The sequence below is a fragment of the Phaethon aethereus genome (genome assembly GCF_964289735.1).
Source record: "Phaethon aethereus genome assembly, chromosome: 10".
NCBI classification, from domain to species: domain Eukaryota; kingdom Metazoa; phylum Chordata; class Aves; order Phaethontiformes; family Phaethontidae; genus Phaethon; species Phaethon aethereus.
The window spans coordinates 8,391,339-8,413,851 of record NC_138586.1 but is presented as its reverse complement, the minus strand read 5'-3'; the positions used below and the strand labels follow the sequence as shown (position 1 = coordinate 8,413,851).

The window sequence follows — 22,513 nt, the reverse complement described above, 5'->3', positions numbered from 1 at the left end:
ACATCCCCAGCACCAGAGCGGGCGGCAGCGTCTTCCTAACATCCTCGTTTCACGAAGCCTGTGTTGGGAGCCCCCTTTCCTGGTGGGTTTGCCGTGGCCGGGCAGTGGTAGCGTCCCCTCTCCGCTGCCCCGTAAGCGTCAGCGGGAACTGCGCAGCCCTCGTGCTGGTGCTCTGCACTGGGGTTGGTTTCCTTCAGCTGGAGATCGCGTGGTCTAATCCATGGAGTTCAGACCTTGGGCAGAAAGCTGAATGAGAGTTTGGCATGGGGCCCTCCGCCAGACCGGCTTGGGGTGACTTCAGTGCCCTTTGGATCTGGGTCCGACTGAGCAGTGCCAGAGCAGCGTACTGCAATACCACTTAATAGCTTTGCATGGACATCGTGCAGGGGAAACGCCGGTGACCAGTATTGCCAGGGCTTCATGCGTGCCCAGCGTAGCGGGGTGGCTGTAAAGCCGTGGGAGAAAGGGGGAGAATACTTTTCCTTAAGCAGAACCAGCTGATCATTGCTGCTGGTAGTTATATATTTACTTAGGGGTATCAAGAGCATCCCAGCAGGGTGTGCTCAGATACCGCAGCAGCAGGGCTGGTAGATAGATTCGGTACATGGGGTGTGCTGAAGTGCAGGCTTCCCGTAACTTTGGGAACGTTTCCCTCTCTTTCTCTCATTTCAGCGGAAAAGCAAATAGAGTTTTGCTGCCATTTAGCAAGAAGCAGCTTAGATCCAAATGAACCCCTGATGTATGAATATGTGAAATTTGTAGTGGATTTTAAATATTTTACTCACGGTAAGTTACTGCTCCAGCCTATCTTTACCTCTCTCCCTCTCTCCTTTAAGTTGTGTGGTGATCTGTACTCCTCCTAAAGGCCCCGTAATTGGCAGGGGTGGAATGAGCTGTGGATATGTTGGAGATTTTTTCATATAAAGTGGTGGGGAAGCTTAAAGAAGTGATACCAGCCCGATCCTACCTCCATTTGACCCACTGCCGATTGTAAAGCAGCCTGCTTATTCAAGTGACCAGTAATGTACGCTATTCTGTTTCACTCGTGGCAATCAAATGACACTTTTAAAAGACAGAATAATTTGAGAAACCTGTAAAATCTCGACTCTTGCAAACGTTGAGCTGGAGAAAGGCTGACAGGGAGACTTGTAGCTGCACACTGAGCTGCTCGGAGCTGTCTCGTGAAGCGTCCCTGCAAACCAGGCGTAGGCGGTTACAGCTGTGTAACCGGGAGCCCGAAGGGTCATGCTTTAAATAACATCCGCGTGTATCAGTGTGGCATCGCCTTGTGGGTAGGAGGGGTTTGCTGCTTGGGTTTCATCACTCATTGTACCTGTCTTAACATGAAAAGAAAGCTCTCCTTCCTCTTCTTCTTAAATAAATTGTCTGGTTTGTCTAGTGCCTACACCCTCCTGTAATGGCTTTGAGTCAGCTATTGCACGAGCTTTCAGGTCAGCCGCGGAGGAGCAGATTTGCCTCGTAGCAACCGTTCGTCTTGTCACGCCGCAGTTCTTAAAGGTGAGAGCTCTGCGACTGCACCTTCCCTTCCGTGCGGGGACCGGCCGGCGCTCGGCGGCAGAGCCGCTGCTGGTTCCGCGAGCGCGTGCGCGGCTGCTGCGAGGGGAGCCGTGTGGCAGCGGCCGCTCGAAGGGCACGTTCGGCAGCGCAGGCGGTTGGCGCGGGGGGTTGGAGAATGAGGGAGGACACCGCTGCGTTTGGGAGTGAGGGACGGCGTAAGTGTGTGTTTCGGAATGACGAGATACAAAGCGGGAGCGGCTTTTGAGAAGAGGCGGTCGTGTGATGGGCGTCTCGGAGCAGTCGGCCCAGGAAGCGCCAATGCCAGGCGACCAGCCAAGCCGCTTGGCAAGTTGCAGCCTCTGAAGAAATGCATCCCACTGCTCCTTTGTGCAAGAAGACCACCCGCACCTTGAAACACTGTGAACGCCGTGTTTCATGGACTCTTTCTGCTGGTCTGCAAGTGTCCTGTGGCGCAGTGCAGCGATGACAGGGATAACAACTGTAGGTGCTTCTTGCTCGAGAGAGCATTAGCCAGTTGGGTTTGAGACTGGACCTGGTGCTGTCATCCATCTTCGGATACCAATATTTACAAAAAAATGGGGAATTTGGCCTACAGACTGCAAGATGAGGCCTTAGGACTCTTTATCTTAGCTCTGAAATTCAACCCAGGGTAAATTTTTCAGCCACTTTTCATCAATTTATGCATCTATAAAACGAGGCTTACACATTCCTTAGAAGAAAATAAGTCAAGTGCTTTAAAAGCACTGTATTTCTCTATGGTTTGTTATACCAAGAAGATGCAGCCTTGGTCTTGATAGAGGGCTCCTTTTGTCATTTCATAGAACTAAATGTCTGAATGTGCCAACTGTTTTGCAGGAGCTCTGCAATATTGAAGAGCCATGTGAAGAATTTACATCGAGGCATAGTTTGGAATGGAAGTTTTTGTTCCTGGACCACAGGTAAGAGATCTGGTTTTAGTCACGGAAGAATAAACAAACCTGTGATTTAAAAATAGAAAACTTTGTGTAGTTATTGTATGAGATCCCAAGTAGAATAGCTCTAATTAAATGCAGCTGAATAAGTAATAATACTCTGAACTTACTTATTAGGCAACCTTAAATGCTTTGCTCTTTTCCATATTTTAGGCAGGTAAGAAACCATATAAAATGATGGGAAAGTGTCTAGAAAAATGTCTAACATCATCAAGATATTAAGTCATTAAAACTGAGCAGTGTGGGTACCGTTCCCTGTATTAGTTTAGTTCCTCTGTTCTCCAGCTACAGCTTCCAGGAATCCTTCTAAATCTTTTGCTGTGTCAATAAAGTTCTGATTTTCACCTTAAGAAATGATGGAATTTATAAAAATAAAAGAAAAAGCAGTGGATTAGCTGATTTAATTGCAGATTTGTTTTTGACTGAATGCCATATGGTGGGCTAGGATTCATCTTGGTGAATGAAACAGACTGGAACCACTTTATTAAGCTGATTAATATAGGATTCATTTTCTTCAAAAGAAGCTGGAGGTTTTTGTTCACTCTTTTATTTCTCTGTATTTGACATGTATGTATAAGCACGTGGCAAAATCCTACCCTTTCCATTATCCCTCCCTTTGCAAGCTGTGCAAAGGCAGTCATTACTAGGAATAGAAGACTAGTAAATAAGGCTGTGGAGAAAAAAATCTTTGGGAGGAAAAAACCCTAAATATCATCTGCACATTTGGAGCAAGAGGGAGAGAGAGAGCAAATACAAATGAATAATAACTTGCATTTATTTAGTAAGCAAAATGTGTACCTCATGCACCATACCTTGAAGAATAGAGGACCTGTCCCTGCAACAACCCTTTGGTTAATGCTGTGTGGTTTGGGACAGTCGGCCTATTATTCATGCTGTTGAGATCTTGCTGGAGTGACTTTGTTAGACTTTAACTGGCCTGTCCGATAATGCACACTTTTCAGAATCAGGTGATTGATGGTAAGATACGTAAAAGAGCCCTAAGCCCCTTATTTCACTGCCTGACGGAGCGAGCTGGTTTTCCAAAGGGCTGTGTCCCAGCAGCTCCTGTGAATAAGGCGAGCAGGAGCTGCTCTGGAACCTCTCAAAGACTCTTTTGATGAATCTGGGATACGACTCAGAGAGGAGTCTCTCTGCGCCGGGTGCTTGTAGAGAGTCCTATCAGTAGGACTCCGGTCCTACTCATATCCCCAGTGAGGAAACCATTGTTACCGAGAGTAAATTAAGCTGATGCAGATGCTGAGCCAGAGTCTGTGACCGCCCCAGATGCGAGCGGTGAGCCCAGACCCAAGAAGGAGAAGGGGATCGTGCAGGTTGTCTCATTTAATCACCGATTCAAACCTCTCTCCGGTTCAGTCCACAGGATGCTGTGAAGTGTTGTTGGGTATTTTGCTATTTGTTGCCTATTTGCGTCAACTCACCCCGGCTGACGCTGAGGTGTGCCGTCAGCAGGGGCAGAGGGTACCCGGCATGAGTTGGAATCAGGACCTTTGCTATCATGACAACATAAAATTGAGTAAAGCTAGATAATGCAAAAAGCACTCTGTAGATCTGGGTAAACATTAGAAAACTAGGAAAAGTCTATATTCATGGGTCTACATGAAAATATGTGTAGAGGAAGAAATCCTGTCAACTTTGCTAATGATCTGTTTCTCTTCTGCACTCTGGTCCTCTCCTTATTTTCCTTCATTTATTAAAAGACTGCACTCGAAAGGCTCTGTGAAGACTGTGCATATCCATCTGCACAGCGAGTTGCAGTCCTCGAGGCTGGATGTAAATGTAAATGTAAATGTAAAACAAGACGCTTTTACATTGTTCCACAAGCAAAGCAGCTCCTTGTCATATGACAGATGAGGAGCATTTTGTGGTTGCCTTCTCATTTAAAGAATTCTGGTGGTGATAGTCAGGAAAGCATAATACTTTCCTGATCAGCTTAAATGTTTATCTGATGTACATCTGAAAGACATTATTGTCTTGAATATAAGCATGCCGTTAAAGATAGGAGTAGGACACTGGTGTGTTCTGCCAAAGAGACAGCAAGGAAAGACACTTTAATAAATACCCATATTATCATCATTAACAGAAATCTGGGTCACATGAGGAAAAGGAACACAGTGCTCTGTGAAAAGTTATTTGGATAAATAAGGCTGTATTGTGCCGGAGACCACTGTGTACTAAGCACACTCTGTTTCGGGAGATTTGCCGTCAGAGAGTGTGGAGGGCTGGCTCTCCCAGCCAACCCCTTCTGCTGGGGCTCGGCAGCTCCTGCTGAGACCTTGAACCTCCTGGGGCTGCTGTTGAGCAGATCCCTGGCTGTCCTTCCTTTTCCCCTGTTTCCCATTTGGTGCCAAACTGCTCGTGGTCGTGGGGAAGAGAGAGGTTATAGACCTGTCTGGGCTCTCTTTAGTTGAAAAATCTATGCCCACCACGTCTCTCAAGAGTACAAATGTGGAGCTGGGTCACTCAGCCACGACAGGAGAACTTCCCACCTTAATATCCAGAGGACTCAGGATTGAGCCGTCCAAACCCAAATCTACTTACACTTAAATCATTTTTTGCTCACATTCTTGGCCACTTTATGGCATCCACCTGCCTTAAGAGGGTCACTCGACACACCAAGAGAAAGGCAGTGGGAGAGGCGTGCTTGCTAGGCAGTGACACCTTCGGACTGCCTTGATTTTGAAATGTTAACCGTTTCACTAGCACACCGACGCCTTATTCCTGAGGAACATGCTGAACTTGGCAGGTGAGCCTCATGCTATCAGCACATCCAGCAGCCAAAACAAATAGGTGTAGCCCAATTAGTGCCAGTCCTGCCTCACAAAGTACGTGCGGTGCTTGAATTGGTGCAAGCAGGATTGTACTTGAGCAGTAGGGCACAGAAGGTGGCATGCTGGTATAGGGAGAACAGGCAAAACAGTGGCTTTTGTCCTCACATTTCAGTGGTGTTTCATAATCATAAGCTAGCAGGCTCTGGGGAAGGCTGTGCACAAGCTCTGTGTTGTTAGGATGCTTGCTTAAAAAAAAATCTCATATTTTGCCTAGAAAAAGGAAAATCTAGCACTGCCAGCAGAATAGTCAGGTAAGTCATTACAATGTGCCCATCTAAATATTTCCTCGATTCCTTCTCTACCTGCCATTGAAATAACAGTCCTTAAAATCAGCCCCGTGCCTATTCTTATCTTTATTACCAGCATAGAAACATCTTTGCTGGCAAAAATTTCCCAAGCTTTTCCATGGGAACGGTTACTTTCTCTTTTACCCAAGCTGGTCCTGACCCACGTTGCAGCTTCCCACTTACTTTTTCTTTTACAGTTACTACCCAGGTGGCATTTACATCCAACCTACTGGATAAGTTTACTCGAGCTGTAAGTCACTAGACACACGAGCAGCCATAGCGTTTCTCAAGCTGTATGTCTCACAAACGTGCTTAATGAATTGAGTCACTTGCGTTACGTACATGCCTTTCTCTACACCCACATAATGAATAGGCTATGAAACAGTAACTACACACCTTTTCATTTTCTCAATTTTTACCTCTCCCTCGCTGGTTGTTTGTTTGGGTTTTTTTTTGCTTGTATATGAAAATACATCGTTATGTAAATGAAAATCCACTCCTGATTTCCCTGACAAGTGAACGTACGAGATGGTTTTGGTCACTAGTATCGCAGCGCATCTGCCAGGATGTCAAAGTGTCAGGTTTTGTGCTCATGCCGTGCCCTTTGCTTCCCTTCTAGAGCTCCGCCAATTATAGGATATTTACCCTTTGAGGTTCTGGGAACGTCAGGGTATGATTACTACCACGCAGATGACCTGGAGCTTCTTGCTAGGTGCCATGAACACTGTAAGTTCCTCTCCCTCTGCAGCGTGCCTGTCTTTGATCTCGCTTGTCACTTGTGCAAAACCTTTTACTGTTGTCGCAAAAGGCATCTTTACCTGGGGTGCGAGGGAATTCTCTCTTCCCATGACAGACTGTCATAGCTGACGCTTACCTGGGAGGTAGAGCCCCTGCAGAATTCACTCAGATCAGGAACTGTTTGTGCAGGTTTCCCAAATTGGCAGATAACCTGTTTGAGACGGGTTGTCTGAGAGTGAAATGAGATTAATAGGTAGGAAGTCAGAACTTTACACCCTCTGCCCCCAGTTTGTGAGGGCAGCCCCAGACCCTGTGAGTTTTATTGATTGTCATAGATCGTGGGCTCTTGCTGTTCCCGTGGGCTCCGGAGTCAGCCAGGAGGCTCAGCTCACCAAAGTGCCTTCTGAAAGCAGGATTTGGATCACCTGCCTGTGCAGTTAGATGTTGTGAACCTCACTTAGTAGTAGTAAAATGCTTCTGGAGATTCAGATTCTTTTTTTTAAATACACGAGTACCAAATACAGATTCCCTGTGGGTAAAGATGGCTCATTTTTGGTCAACCTGAAAGTAAAGCAGAAAAGTCCTGTTCTGGCTGATGTGCAGACACCAGAGAATGTACGTGAAGTTCATCTTCGTGCAAGGTGAAATACTGTGACCTGCAAGAGCCCAGGAGGAGCTAGGTCAGAAGGAGCGCTTCGCCCGCGTACCGCGGCAGCGCAGCCCGCCGCGGAAGCACCGCGTCCTGCTGAAGGGCAAAAGGTGGCAGCAGATGTGGTCGACTGTTAATCAGAATGCTCTTCCTGCCAAATGAGCGTGGGAGATGCTTTATCCCTGAGACTGTATTCTTCCATTTTGTTACATGCACTTCAGACTGAGATACTGAGCCAGAACTGGGTCTCTCCTCCAGCTGGTTTGTATTGCCAAGCGCTGTAATGAAAAGTAACTATGCTCTTTGTAAAATGCATCTGGGTAATCAGATATTTTGCCAAGAAACATTACTTACAGGTTCCCTTTTGGGCAAACTCTCTGTCTGTCTGTCGCTCTGCTCTCCCCGTTTGAAAGGAGAGTGTTTTGTCGAAAGGAAAGAAGGACACCCGAAGTGGAGAAAGGAGGATGCTCTGAGCTGGAGAGCAGCACAGTGCAGGGACACCAAGAAACTCCACAGACCCCCAGCACACTGGAGCTAGACAAGCTGCTTCATCTCCAAGTTGCAAACCAGCCCCATCTCTACCATGTACCCTCTACCACTTACACGTATAAGACGCTAAAGGACCTAGTAGAGAATGCAGAAAATGGCGACTTTGAATGTCAGGTTTCCCCATTCCGCCCTCCTGCCGGCTTTCCTGCCCTGTCAAGGCAGAGCGCTGGTGCGGAAGAGGCGGCGGCGAAGCAGGTTGCCCGGCTGAGCACACGAAGGAAGCTGTGAAAGGGGCTAAGACGCAAGTTGTGTCAAGTGCAGCAAGCATGTAGATGGGAATATTAAAGGAATATTTTAATTGCTCTCAAGTACAGCACTTTTTAATGTTGTTTGCTTAAAAGACCATTCAGACAGAAGTGAGCTACTTAATCAGATGGTGTCCTTTTGGTAATGTGTGTGTGCAGTTTGACATAGGCACTAACTGTATTGAGAGTGGGGTCAGATCATTCAGCAGAGAATCTGTTTAGTGATTTATGTGCTACGTCTCTACTAGCCGCGGCTCTCCTCTTACATATGAAAAGAGTATTTGCACAACACACCTGAAGGAAAGGATCTTTTAATCTTACTGTGCAGGGAGACAAAGTAAAGTGCTGGCAAAGTAACTTATAGAAGTTGCTTCAGGGAATCTCTGCCAGGACTAGGAGCTCAGTGATCCCCAGCACAGTGTGTTAGCCAGAAGGTCTTCGCAAAGTGCTTCATCTAATGCCCATCACTGTTAATGGCATTGCTAGAGAAGTTAGTCCTGATACTTAACAAAGTAGAGGTGCGCAGGTGAGTAAAAATGCCTGGATTAGTGTGTCTTCATAAGTTCCCATTCGTCAGGTTGACCGCTCTGGGCAGGCACCTTGCCTATTGTGAAATGAAATGGCTTTGCTTAAACCACATGTCTACTTTACTTTGCATTAATTATGGGTATTTTAAGTGAGCATGTTTAATTTTGTACTCCCAGCAGTCTGGGAATAATTAATGTGGCTATTTAATGTAGTTCCCCTCATTCTTCTCCACTTGTATTGCACCACTTCAGATTTTTCTGGACATACCCTGATAATACATACCAGGTCTGGTGTATTTAGGTCATCTCTTGGAAGAAAACTCTCAGTGAAACTGCTAAAACTCCACTATCTTATTGTTTTGTGCCATTATTAGGATCCCAACTTCAAGCCCCCAGTCTTTGAAATGCATTCTCATGTACTTGTGAAAGGCCAGTACTTTGTTTAATTAATGATGTTATTTATGCTTATTTCAGAGGAGCCCACAAATAAGTTACAAGAATATAGCTAGTTATATAGTTATGCCAATTATTAGTTATAAGAACAATCTCAAAATAGCAAAGTGCACTCGTGAAAATCATCAGCAGGAAAGAACCCAAATAAAAGCTCAGTACATGTTTGTGTATCATCTGTTGTGTTTATAAAGCCGCAAGAGCCGTTTTAGCGCAGTAGCAGACTGCAAGAGGGGTATGGGACTGAGTGGTTTTTCTAATCGCCTTTGCACCGTGAAATTTCTGTTTGCTCTAAATGGCTTTCTTTTTTGTTTAACAGTGATGCAGTTTGGAAAAGGAAAGTCCTGTTACTATCGGTTCCTGACCAAAGGCCAGCAGTGGATATGGCTGCAGACACACTACTACATCACCTACCACCAGTGGAATTCCAAACCTGAGTTCATCGTTTGCACTCACCTGGTAGTTAGGTAGGAGCAAGCACCAAACACTTCACAGTGTATGTCCCATGTGGTCATCTATTATTTTTCCCAGTTCTGTTTTGCCTTAGCCAAATATTTGCTGCACATATTTACACACTAAGTTGGTATGTAATTCTGTAAAGCTGTTACGACAGGGAGCATGGGGAAAAGCATAATGTGTTTTCATTAATGTTGTGGGGTTTTTGACGACCGGGCCAGAAGCCTGGAAGCCACCGTTGGCCGAGTCTATCAGTGTGTTACATTCCCCTTTTATCCCTAGCGATGACATGGCCGCAGGAAGAATTAAAGCTGTTAAGAATTAGATGGCTTTATGGGCGTGAATGGGATCATACATCTCCTTTTGATCAGAGCTTTAAATATTTATGACTTGAAGTTATCATCCGTCCTGCTAGCCTTATTTCTCATCTGAAATGCAGCCCAGGATCTCCCTCTAGTGGGAAGGGATGCCTGTGCTCGGTTGCAAACCCATGCTGGAAGGCGATGTGTGTGTGGGATGCTCTGTGATACGCACCTTCTGGAGGGGAATCTGCTTGATTACCACTGTCATCTCAAAAAAGGTTGTGTTAAGAGTGAGAATATATTTACTGAAGGGCTTGAAAAAATAGTGACGTACTGGTTTGCTCTATTAACTTGAGTAAGCATACTGCTCACTGCATCTTTCCTTACTGTCAGGAATCAATTTCTGAATTTTTTTCTTGTCAAACATCTGGAAGAACAAACATGAGTAAACTGGGATTCTGCTCCGTGTTCTGAAACGCAGACTGAGAACACCTTACACCACTAAACAGGTGTAAGTGATTAGGGCTGTGTGTGCTGGTATCAACTACATGTCAAGTGTTATCATAAGCAAATGTTAGACAGAGAGGTTGCTTCTGAGTTGTGTTGCTTCTGCCATCCTTCAGGGAGTTCAGCTTCACTTTAAGCTCTGAATTTATTGTGCGTGAACTTGTTTCTTCTTTCTGCTTCCAGTGCTTCTTAAAGCTAGTGATACGGTCCTAAGTAGATTTTGAAATTCAATTCTGGCTCATATAGTTAAGGTTTAGAATGTATTATTGAAACACACGAGTTAGAACATGATTTCAGGAAAATTCATTGCCTACAATCTTGTAAGTAAGTTCAGTTCAGCAGCTTCTCTTGCCTCCCACAAAGGTTATGGCCCATTAATATTTCAGCGCTCTTTAGTGCCCATGATCCACAAGCACTCAGAGACTCTTTAAAACATCCTCTCCAATTTATCCCAGTGGTGAATCATGTGGCACTGTTTACTGTAAATATTTTATTATGTAAGAGAAAAAATAGTAAGGAAAGCAAATATGCACTTTTAGAGGCATATTCCTGGGGATTCCTGCTCCTGGGCAGCCATCGGTTTGTGTTCAGAGCTTCCACGGGAGCGAGGGATGTTGAGGGATGGTGCTGCGTGCACTCTCAGAAGGAGGAGACTTGACCTCCTCCCCCCCAAGGCACTGGCTTAGGTCTGGCTGAGCTACCATGCAACATGCAAAGAAATTGATTCTTGGACGTCAGCAGGTTAGAAAATTAATTTTGCTATGGCAGTTTACCTGCACAGAAGCTGTAGGATCATTTTTCTGCCTGATTATGGAAAATAGGAATCCCCTTTATTAGGAAAATTGTACTGAGGACAAAGACACCCATTTTGTCTTCAATAACCAAGTGCACTGTGCTTTTAGGTTAGTTTTGCTTCAAGGCATCCAGGCCAAAATTTGCAAAGGAGCGTCTATGTTTGTGCTTGAAATGATTAGTGCAATTAATCCTGCAGGCTCTGCAGTCCCAGGCACAGTGGGACCGGGACACTGCCCTGTTGTTTCTAATCTGTGGATATTCAGCATGTACAGTTATTCACAGATTGCAAGGCTGTATGATTATGTTCCTCTAAGCACCTTGTGTGTGAGGGAGTTGTGTGTGTGCTGTGCAAAGCTTGTGACTCAACACGAAAACTCCGTAGTGACATATATGGTAGGGTAGTTACCATACAATATCCAGGCTGAAAAAACGGATTTCAAATTTTTATTTTTTTTTTAGTTATGCGGAAGTTCGAGCTGAAAGACGGCGAGATCTCGGCCTTGAAGAGTCATCAATTGAACTGGCATCCTCTTCTCTAAAGGTACCATGTCCCTTCACAATTGAATGAGTAGGTGTTTAAACCAAACTGAGTAATCACTTACCAATCTTAGGAAAATATCTGTTCTTCCTTCTCCTTCTCCTTTACTCCCATCTCCTTCCAAGCCTTCGGCTGGGTTATGACTCAAGCAGACCCTGAGAAATTTTCACCTGCATGGCTCTAAACTGCTCGGTCAGACAATGGAACTGCAAATTCAGCAGTTGCATTGCTACTGGTCTGCTACTCATTATCTTTCTGAGACTGTTACTCCAACGATCGTTTAAGCCACCTCAGTTTGGAAGCAGAAAAGTAGAGCTGGAGCTGGAGGCTAGATTGCTGTACCTGCCACCGTTAGTAAGGCGCAGAGGATCCGGGCGCAGGGCGGTACCACGTGGTGCCTGTTTTGTTAGTGCAAGCTCGTCACTGATACTCAGACAAAGATTGGAAGTGAATGGGAAACACTTATTCCAGATTTCAGCTCCGTTTACGCCATTGGGCAGGATCGCATCAGGTGTAGGATTGTGACCAGAGCAGTAATTTCCATGGCTTGAATCAGTCTGGCATCCAACACACCTACCCGATTAATAAGGTCATTTTAATTACATCCAAGTTCTTCCTCTCAGTAGTTTACAACTAAGACCAGTAATCAAAGTAATTTCAAGTGGATTCCACTAGCCTCCTTGCTCTTCAGACATTATTGTATAGAAGCCATTTATGGGATGTATAGGGGAAGCTGTCCCAGAGGTGTTTTGCACTGGAGCAAGGACAGTCTTTGCCACCACAGCACCCTTCTGTGTCTTTTTCCCTTTTCCACATGGTAGCTGAGATATTCTCCTGCAGACCTGTTGATGTAAGGCAGCTGGAGGAGCGGCAGAGCGATCACTCCCATTGCTTGATCTTCTGGAGGGAAGCGGGAGGCTGGGGAGCTCCTTGGGAGGCGTGGGGAGCGTGGTGGCATGGCCATCGTGGTCACCCATCTCCTGCAGGTGAAACAGGCTCCTGCTACCCAACGGTTACGGGCTGTTTGCCTTAAGCCATCTGCCAGGTGACATCTGTCGTTTTGGTGTGACGGCTCCAAAGCCATTAACAGTCACTAGCTTAGGCTGTTCCCCTCTGCGGGTGTGCTGCCAGGTTCCTGCCCACAACAGCCGGCTGGGAGCGACCGCTCCCCAGGGAGCGGCGACCGGCATTGCAGCTCTCGGCATCGCCCGGTACCTGTCCCTCGCAGGAGCTGTTTGCCGCACGTTCTCCCAGGGCTGCAGCTGATGTCCCAGTTCCGCTGGTCCGTGTCCCTTCCCAGCGAGCTCTCTCTGTCTCTGCAATGAATAAAACCGGTCCCCAGCCAGCCCCTCCTGCCGCCTTCACTCGTTACCTCTGCCACCACTCCCCAGCGTGCTGCGGCCAGCGAACTGTGACATCCCTGAAGAAATCGGGCAGAAGGAAGCTAATTATGAAAGCGTATTTCCACTTGCACACATTTGTGGCACGCCAGAGCGCGGGGGCACGGGCAGCAAATCCCCACGGCATTCGCCCGAGGCGCGATGCATCCCCCCACTGCCGCTCACTGCCGTCAGATGGGTGTCCCGGGACAGAAATGTGTGGCATCGCGCCAAAGCGAAGGCGTGCCTGGGGTGTCATCCGGAGGGTCCTGTCGGCACAGGGATACCCGAAGGCTTTTGGCTGAGCACTGCGGGGCTGACCGAATACGGCACCAGGGTTCGGTGCTGCGGTGCTGCAGTGCTAGCCCTCTCTGCACCCAGTCTGTTATTTTTTTCCGCACACCAACGGTCAGGGAGGCGCAGGTCCCCTCCAGCACTGTCCTCTCCTGCTGACGATCTCGCCGCTTGTGCTTCGCTCCCCGCAGAGCCACAGCAGCTACCTGGACGTGGGGCAGTGCGGCAGCAGCCAGGACGCCAGCCGGGAGGGAGTGTCGCTGTCGTCCCACAGCTCCCGGCGCTCCTCGCACACCGCCCTCTCCGACTCGGCATGTAGGTGCCGGGGGCGGCCCAGCGTGGGGGGGAGGAGTGGGCTGGAGGGCAGAGCAGCCCCCAAAATACCGGGGTTCAGCTGGGAATGACTGAGTCAGGGTGGGAGGGCGATGCTCAGCAGCAGGACCGACATCCTGTGCTGTAACAAGTGACGGTACAGCAGCAGAGCCGTGGCCGCGTGCTGCCTTCTGAGCCCGCTGCCAGTGTGAGAGCAGCTTTCCCCCCATTTGCCACCAGCTGAGGGTTCTGGTGGTTTGCCGTGGCTCAGGGGACAGGAGGTGACTCGCTAAGCTGAAACAATTTGGTTGAGCCCTGAACCTCGCTGACAAAACTTGTTATGGGGTGGTTGGGTCCCTGACGATAAATCCCGGCAGAAGGAGCGCAGAAGGCTGCCTGCCTTGCTGGCAGCTTCATCCCAACGCCCCCCAGTGCCCCCCCTGCAGTGCCCGTGTGGGGCCGTGGGTAGGAGCCGACTCGGGGGGCTTTTCTTGAACTACTCACCAGGGGGACGGTGGGAAAGCTCGGCTGGGGACAGCCGTGGAGGGAGGGCTGGAACGGGGCGGTAGCATCAGAAGGGACCCCCACGAGTCAGGCGGGGAGCCCGAGGGACCACGGAGGGGCAGTTCGGGGACCCAGTTTGGCAGCGTTTGGGTCGCTGCTCATCTGTGTTCGCAGAGTTCAGGCTTAGTCAGGGTACCCAGGCGCGGGTCTGCCATATCACAGTGAACCGTTTCTTTTCCAGCCACGTCGTCCATGCGACACACGGACACCAGCACTCCCACCCGGCCGCCAGTGCCGGGGGGGCAGGCGGAGAAGGCAGCCCTGCGGCTGGCATCAGCTGGAAGTGCTCAGGTCAGTGCTTCTGGCGAGCAAAAGCTTTTCTGATGCCGTAGAGAAATAAGCTTGACAAACCTTAATTTCACCCTCAGAGAGACTGGATCCCCACCTCTGAGTGTGCTGGGCCTGAGCATGGGCTTTCCCGGGGCTGGGGGAACGCTGCTGGCTGGCAGAGCCAGTGTAGAGCTGCTAGAAGCTCCTCCGCTGCCTCCTTTCGGGATTCAGTTTGCCAAATGCCTTCTCACTGTGAGCCTGCTTTTCTTGGGTTTTGTACATATGAAATGGCCTTTATCCAAAAATGGATGCTGACGCCGAGGATTTGCAATTAGCAGGGGACAGGCAGGAGCTTAAATTCTTCCTTCAGACTCATCCTCAGATCTCCACGTGGAGTTGTCTAGTCCCCTGCACTTGTTCATCACCAGCGTGAGCTGGTATTGCACTACCTCTGCACTAGAGGTGCTATGGACCTACAATAAGGCAAAGTTTTCATTTCTAGGCCATAGCAACTCCTCAAACCCCTGGTGAACACCTCCCTCAGCATCCCATGGCTCAGCTGGCAGTCCCCTCTCAGCACGCTGTGATGGTATGTGGTTTATTTTTGTTAAACACACTGGTATGGCCAGTCAGACTCGGTGGCTCCGGTTCACTGCCCTTACCTCCTTGCTGGCTGGTCCCAGCGTGGGGGCAAGGTTTCAGTGCCCTGTCTTTTGCTGTTACTGAGATTTACGTGCACCCAAGTATTGCAACCACTTATTTCAGCAAGGAGGCAGAGCAGATGGGACACCCAAGGAAATAACTTAGAAGAAGGTTGACACTTGTCAAAACCATTGGGGGCTGCTGAAGGCTCATCTCCGAATGGGTAGCAACTAACTAGAGGCCGATATGATGCTGAAGAGTTTTATTGCCCTGGTAGAGGAAGGAGATGTCATAGAAGGTTTGAGTTAGGCCAGAAAAAGGAGAAAAAAAAAAACCACAAGGAAAATGTGGGAGTCATAAACCATAACTATGATGAGACCCATCCTCACAGAGCTTTGAGGTCAATGTAGGTCAATATTCAGACCACAATACCGGGATTGAAGACAGCCAAGGTAGGTGTGAAGGATGGATCCCAGAGTGGGATTACAACCTAACTTGGGCCTAGAATTTGGCAAATAGAATTAGCAGCACAGCTGAAAGCCCAGCCTGGAGGTGTGGCAAGGGTTTGCATGCAGTGTCGGCCACAAAACGCACATAGTCCAAAATCAGCAGGGTGTCACACTAAAGGGACAGGGAAGTCCCATGCACAGACATTACATCTACACAAGAATTTAACAGCCCAACATCTGGAGTGAGGCACCGAGTATGAGCCAGTTGTGCTGCTGCTCTGGAAGTACAGTGGTACTTCGGTTAAATACGCAATTGCCATTTTTTGTCATCATCATATTTTCTGTGGCAAAAACTGAAAAGCAGTCGTTTTTCTGAAGCCAGCATCACTGTGAACGTGAGCAGTGGGACTGGTCCTATCCCGTGATCTTGTTTGCTGTTCTCCACAGCCAGTGTACCATTTCCCAACCCAGCTGGGGATGATGCATCAGCTGAAAGAGCAGCTGGAGGAGAGGACTCGCATACTGCAAGCTGACATCAAGACGCAGCAAGAAGAGCTCCACGTCATCAAGGAGCAGCTCCAGCTAGTGCAGGACTCCAACCTGCAGGTACCTGCTGCCCCCGGGGTTCCCAAACACACAAATCATTTGCTTTTCCTTTGAGCATGCAGATCTGTAACAAAATTGTCAGTGGCAAAAGCATTTAGGAATGAGCTCTGCATAAACGGGTAGTTTGGTCTCAGATGTGGCAGTAGTGTGTCCCAAGAGATGTATGGCGTCAGTGACTGCTTACATATTGAATCATTAATTTCATTATTTGGAAAAAAACAATCCCAAGCTAATCTGAAGTCCCCCCTGCACAAAAAGCTCGGCGGTTCGGTGGCTGGTTAGTGCTGCTGGATCCCCAGTACCGTTCCTGCAAAATGCAACAGGCGTAATGGAGCTGGAACCGTCGTGGCTCTGAATGAATATTTGGGCACAACCTGACAATTGATTTTCTATTATTCATGGTTCACTTTGCCCCTGGATTTAGAGGTGTTGCTGCTGGGGTGTTACAGGTGTTGACAGAGACAGCCTGGGAGCCAGAGACAGTATCTCCCACCATACGAGCTGCGATAACTCACGTGTCTCTTTTATCTAAAGATGCTGATGCAGCAGCCGATCCCCGTCGTCTTTAACAACGTGCAGCACCCGAGCCCCAGGAGGCCGCTGCCGCCGGGGACGCCCAGGCAGACCACAGCCAAGAAGTCACAACAGCAAGGCCTTACGGGGACGAAGCACTACTGCAACACCCGCCTGCCGTCACCGCGCCAATTCCTCAGGGACCCCCGCGGCACGGCCGCCCAGGTCGCTGGCTGCTTCGTTGTCTTCATTGTCCCCTTTCCTGGCTTTTAAATGTGTCTGCCACGTCCCCCTTCCCTGTGGTCCCACACACCTCTTCTGTGCTGGCTTTACTCTGTCACTGGCATTACGAAATCTGTGTCGAGAGTCAGGTGCAAATGATGTAATTCAACTGTAAAAATAAAAGACAGGTAGCCTAAAAGCATTAAACCCTGGGGACTGCTGGAGCCGTCCTGGTGACCGGATGGGAACCAAGTGGGAGGTTTGGGCTCTCATTCGCTGCTGTTTGCAGTTGCAACGTGATGCTCATTCATAGCTGGTGTGAGTTGTGACTTCGTAACGTGGGGAAATAGGCATAATTTTAAAAGATTAATTTTTTTCTTAGAGGGCTGCTTTGAAAAACAAGGTTGTTTGTCATCACTGGACCTAAATCCACTATGTAGGTGGTCACACATCCCTGGGAAAGAAATGACGTGTCCAAAAGCAAAAAAGACCAAAACTACTGCTTTAAAGGACGGTTGAGGTGCTTTTCCTTGGGACTTCACATCTGCACTCCTCCTCCCCTCTTAAGCTGGTCTGTTCTCCCTCGAGCTTTGCATGCCCTTACCCTCCTACTCTGATTTCTCGAGAGACCGTCTGCTCCTGCTGCTGGTGATCCCAGCACCTGCTGTGCAGGGGCAGTAGATGCAAATGGGTTGGTTGTCCTGGACGGACTGGTCCTACTGCTGTGTTCAGCGAGAATATCCTACTGTTCCTTCTCCTTTTCCCAGCTGCATACTGGAAGCAGTTATTTTAGCCTTCTATCAGGGAGCTTTAAAAACTTACATGGGTATCTATGTCTTCATTTCAGGTACAGCAACAGCAGCAGCACCTAGTGAGAGGAAGCCAAGCCCAGCAACCATGTCTGCCGGGGCAGGCGAGCATTTCAGTGCCCTTCTACAACAACCCCATGGTGTTTTCGCAAACGCATCCCATTACAGTGGCTGCACAGATGCCGACTGACGGCAGCGAAAGGCAACCGCAGTCTGACTACAGCCAGGACAGGAGCCTCAGGTATGAACACAGCCCTGCTGGGACCATCCTGATGGTGGTGACAGAAAACAGCAATACCTATGCAGCGGGGAGGGCAGGCACGTCTGGGCTCAGGGGCGTGATGGTCTCTGGGTGACACAGCAGGGGCACAGGGATCACAGAATTGTGGAATCATCAAGGTTGGAAAAGACCTTTAAGATCATCAAGTCCAACCGTCAACTCAACACCACCATGCCCACTAAACCATCCCTAAGCACCACATCTACACGTCTTTAAAACACCTCCAGGGACGGTGACTCAATCGCTTCCCTGGGCAGCCTGTTCCAATGCTTGACAAAGCTTTTGGTGAAGAGGTTTTTCCTAAACCTCCCACGGTGCAACGTGAGGCCGTTTCCTCTCGTCCTGTCGCTTGTTACTTGGGAGAAGAGACCAACACCCACCTCACCACAACCCCCTTTCAGGTGGTTGTAGAGAGCGACAAGGTCTCCCCTTATCAAGGATGTTGATCCCCTGTCAAGGATGTTCCCTCCTGCAGAGATCTGGGTTAGTGCTGAGCCCGGTGTGCATGCGAGCAGGGTGCTGTGCACACCATGCTGTACCCTCAGGGGCCTGAAATCCTTTTCTCTATATATTTCCATAAATTGTCCACGTAGCTAAGTAACCTTTGGACATCTGCTGCTGTCAGAGAGACTGAACAGGGAAAACTAAGAGGGACACTCTTTCCCAAGCCTGTGTCTGCTTCCTCTGAAGCTCCAGAGTGTCTTTTCTCCAGCCAGGACAAGTGCCACGGCAAAGACATTTTTCTTTTATACAATGCTGAAAACATTGTGTAAAACACCTACAACTGCCCCAAACTATTCGGCCACCTTTCAGGGAGGTGTCTGCAGACACTGCCTCCGGGATCCAGCCATTTCAGAATACTTCAAAATAAGCCAACAAGATAAACCCTTAGAGGTCTCACTATAAAACGTTTTTTTTACGTGGGAGGTTTAGCAAGTTTCAGCTCACTTCTGCAAGTGCATTAGGCAAGGCGATAATAAACGTCCTGTTTCATTAGCTTTATTCAGGGTAATGGTCTGCGTGCTTTCAGGGAGGATTTTCAGGGATTTGTTTCTAGAGACTGACAGTCAGGAGTTTGGACCTCTCCCTTCCCTGACCGTCCCCTTGTTTTTCCTCCACCACAGGATGCTGTTGGATCAGTCTATCCAAGCCATGATGCCCACTGCCAACAGCAGTGGCCAGTCCACGCAGAGCAGTGCCAGCAGGCAGCAAGGAAAGTGAGTCTTTGCTGGCCCTTATTTTCATGCAGTGTTTTAGCAAGGCATTTTATGGTGCTGAAAATTACTTCGAAAAACTTGTACGTGATCATGCAAACACAGTCTCAGTCTTAAAAGAAACAAAAGCTCAGCTGGTTAGCAGAAAAAGTAATGAGAATTTTTTTAATTACAAAGAACTTTATGATAACTAAAATTCTTTGAAAAAATATTTTTGTAATCTTTTTCTGGCTTTTGCAAAGCTTAAAATGACTAATCAAGTCACGGAGGAGATGTACAGCCTTAAAAACCTTAACTGGCTGCAGTTCCAGTCCGTGCTTGATGGGAGGGGGAAATCTGGGGCCTGCTTTCGCCAGGTGCTGTGTGGTTCGACAAATCCTGTTCCATTCTGGTTCCTGCAGCAACTTGGGCTCCCCAGGGCTTGCTCCGGTGGTGGATCAGGGTTTGGGTTCTCACACCTTATTTTCCTCCTCGTGGCAGATTCGTTGCAGAGCAGCAGATCTTGCCTCCCTCAATACAGATGCAACCGATTACCTGTAGCACCGTCCGACCTCCAGCCCCACCGCCCGTTTTTGCCCCGTCTCTGATGATCCCACACACGAGCTTCACATCCCACCAGGCAAACACACCGGTTCATCTCCACCAGTGGCCACAGCAGCAGGTTCAGCAGCACCGTCTCTACCTGCAGGTAATGGAGCTGGGAGCAGGTTTGTGAGGATGCACAGGGATGGCCTTGGGGTTGGGTTGGGTTTTTTGAAGAAATGGGGGTTACCTGGCTAATCAAACCTCGGCAGTGCACTCACACGTGCTCCATGCCCATCTGCACGTACATAAGTGCTCAGCCTTTCCAGGCTGGCTCTGCACCCATTCAAGGCCATGTTTTCCAATTCAAAGCCATGTTTTCCACAGTTATCACTTAGTGTCCATAAGAAATACCCAGTTTTTTCAAACAAACACAGCTTGTCATCCAGAGGAGCTGTAAACGTGAAACATGATCAGGGATAAGCTCCTTTGAAAACATGCCTCCTGCTGTTATGTCTCAGCATAGCAAGGATTTTATCAGCTGCCGTCGCTCTTTCTTTTAATAAATGGGTGTTTCAGCAACACAAATCTCTGGAGAAGTTGACTTTGGTTTTTCAAAGCACAGCTTCATCAGTGCATGCCAAACCAATGACGCTGCCAAGGAGAGGCGTTGTTAAAACTAATAATTAATTAGTAATACACTCTCCAACACTTGCCTGGTTGGCAGAGGTCAGTTACGGTTCTCCAGGCAAAGATGGTAGAAAGCAAAGCAGGAGAAGTAGGTACAGCTGAAAGTGGCCATGCAGCAGGACTGGATTTAGAGTAAGAACTGAATTGTTGTTGTCCCCAAATGAGCCATCCCCGCTTTGGGTATGTGTGCCCATGGGCTGCGCCGAGGTCCTGAGGACTAGCAATATGGACAGCAGAATGATGACGCTGGGGGAGATAAATAGCTCCAGGGCAATTTGAAAACCAGGCTTTGGTGCCACAGTGCCTTTAATGGGGGGTGAACCAGCGAGTCCAGGTCTTTGGGGTACCAGCCACGGGGTGGTACCTGGACACGGTCGCTTTGCAACCTCTTCGTTGGTTGCCTGAAGATCCTTCCCATGCAAGATGGAAGGTGCCCGTCCTGCAGATTTTACCTCGCATCCAAGTAGCTTTTGAAGGCCTCCGTTCCTGCTGGGCTCCCCGTGGGGCTGGTAGGATGGGCCCTGCTTCCCCTCCGTACTCTCCAGGCATTGCTAGTCGTGCTGATAGCACCTGTGTCCCAAGCCGCTTGTCCACAACTTGTACCCTGGATGGGTAGAGGTTGCCTTTAGGACTTGGTGCTCGCGCTCCTGGCTGCGAGCCTCGGCATCAGCCCCACATCAAGAGAGGGAGTGGCAGGTCCCACGTGTCAGATTTGTGTCTCCCAACAGATGCAAGGTCCTGAGCCGGTGCCTGGGGGTCCGACACAGCGCATTTTCCAGCCCCCCCACGCCCCACAGCAGAACCCCCTGAGCTACTTCCTCCACCCGCAGCAGCAGAGCCGCCACACGCAGGGCCAGGCCTGCAACCTGCAGGACCTGCCCGAGATGCAGCTGCCCTGAACCCCGGGTCCGGGAAGCAGGGACCACCGTGGCTGCAGCCGCTCGGCGCCCCGGGCGCGCGCGAAGGGGAGGACGACGCCATCGGCGCACAGGATGGGTGAGGTCGGGCCCCTCGGGGAAGGCGGTGGCTGGAGGGATGGTCTCCGCCAGGGACGGACGGCTCCAGGGGCACCTCCTCGGTTGGGATTTCCGCGCAGCCGGTCCGTGGTGCTGCTCCGGCAGCCGTACGTGCTCTTGCCCAGCACAGCGGTACAACTGGAAGGCGATGGCTTTCTGGCTGCAGGGGGTTATTTATCAGGTTGCCATGAAGATTGCTTTGCAATGGAGAAAACCCTTTTCCATTCAGGACTTCAATGCTGAAAGTCACTGTGAATTTAAGCCCAGCATTTGGAGTGCGTACACAGGCTGTACCGGTCCGCAGGACGCCGTTGGATTACCATGTACATAACCGTTTCGCTGTAGTAGGTCCATTGTGGATTTTTTTTCCTTTTTTCTATACCTCAGTCCCACAATTTTTTGTTTTCCAGGAGATTGGATAATGCTGCTAATTTACATAACACCACTTTTGCCTGAATTTCTTACTGTTGTTATACCAGCTCACATCGCAGCTAGTAAGATGTTTGTCATGTTTTATTTTGGTTAATGAGTGCAGATAAATTTATATGGTTTTTACTCCCTGTAGGTGAATATTTTTTCAGGTTACAGACAAAGAACCATTACTCGTTCTTTTTTCGGTGTTTTTGTTTCAAGTGATGTAGTTGTATATGTTTCTATACATGAAAACCAACAAACAAGCGTAGAACAGCATATGATGGCAAACTTTGTGGTTTTGCTAGGTCATGTTTCAATTTGGCAAACCTGAAACGTACGATCACGACGACACAAGCAATGTTACAAGCCCGTAGGGTGAGCAATAAATTGTATTTTTGTAAATTGTCACTTTTTAACTATAAGTTTATATTTATGAATTGAAAAAACAGTTTATTCCTCAGTGGGTGTATAGTTAAAAGTCCCTACTGTTTGTGTCTTTCCAAAGGAAAAAGGAAAATGTACATTTTTGAGGCGTTAGTAGCTAAGTACTAACTTTGGGCACTGTTAGAGCCCAGAGGTAGGAGATGGGTTAGGCCATTACTAGAAGCTTTGCAAGCAAATGGTTAGTGAGGACCAGGTCCACCCAGCAGCAAAGCTCCACCTGGCATTCAGAGCAAGGTTTACGGATGGGTTAGCTCGTAACCTCTGTCAAATCCAAGCAAAGCACGCTTCTTCTGCCTTTTTTTTTTTTTTTTTTTTTTGGCATTTGTTTGCTTTTTTTTCTTGCGCAAGCCACTTTCTTGGCTCTTGGCACCGCCGCGGCAGCTGGACGCTGGTGCTTACTGATGGAGCAGCCTTCGGCACCAGCAGCCCCAAGCAGCCCCGTCTTGCAAGAAAAGGGAGCGGGAAAGCTAG

The 22,513-nt window shown here is 48.6% G+C and overlaps 1 protein-coding gene across 1 annotated transcript in view; it reads left to right on the top strand.

Moving 5' to 3' along the window:
- Positions 1 to 21,922, top strand: part of LOC309408330 (neuronal PAS domain-containing protein 2-like) — a gene marked incomplete at its 5' end in the record, with an annotated part of 28,009 nt that extends 6,087 nt beyond the window's left edge. The window contains 15 exons of the mRNA XM_082004135.1: positions 673 to 786; positions 1,400 to 1,518; positions 2,395 to 2,477; positions 6,266 to 6,372; positions 9,124 to 9,271; positions 11,324 to 11,405; positions 13,267 to 13,390; positions 14,133 to 14,242; positions 14,724 to 14,810; positions 15,760 to 15,918; positions 16,453 to 16,656; positions 17,501 to 17,703; positions 18,867 to 18,959; positions 19,437 to 19,644; positions 20,897 to 21,922. Of these exons, the coding sequence (XP_081860261.1) occupies positions 673 to 786; positions 1,400 to 1,518; positions 2,395 to 2,477; positions 6,266 to 6,372; positions 9,124 to 9,271; positions 11,324 to 11,405; positions 13,267 to 13,390; positions 14,133 to 14,242; positions 14,724 to 14,810; positions 15,760 to 15,918; positions 16,453 to 16,656; positions 17,501 to 17,703; positions 18,867 to 18,959; positions 19,437 to 19,644; positions 20,897 to 21,067 (2,012 nt within the window). The 3' untranslated portion in view covers positions 21,068 to 21,922. The remainder of the gene's footprint in view (positions 1 to 672; positions 787 to 1,399; positions 1,519 to 2,394; positions 2,478 to 6,265; positions 6,373 to 9,123; positions 9,272 to 11,323; positions 11,406 to 13,266; positions 13,391 to 14,132; positions 14,243 to 14,723; positions 14,811 to 15,759; positions 15,919 to 16,452; positions 16,657 to 17,500; positions 17,704 to 18,866; positions 18,960 to 19,436; positions 19,645 to 20,896) is intronic.
- Between the last annotated feature and the right edge of the window lie 591 nt (positions 21,923 to 22,513).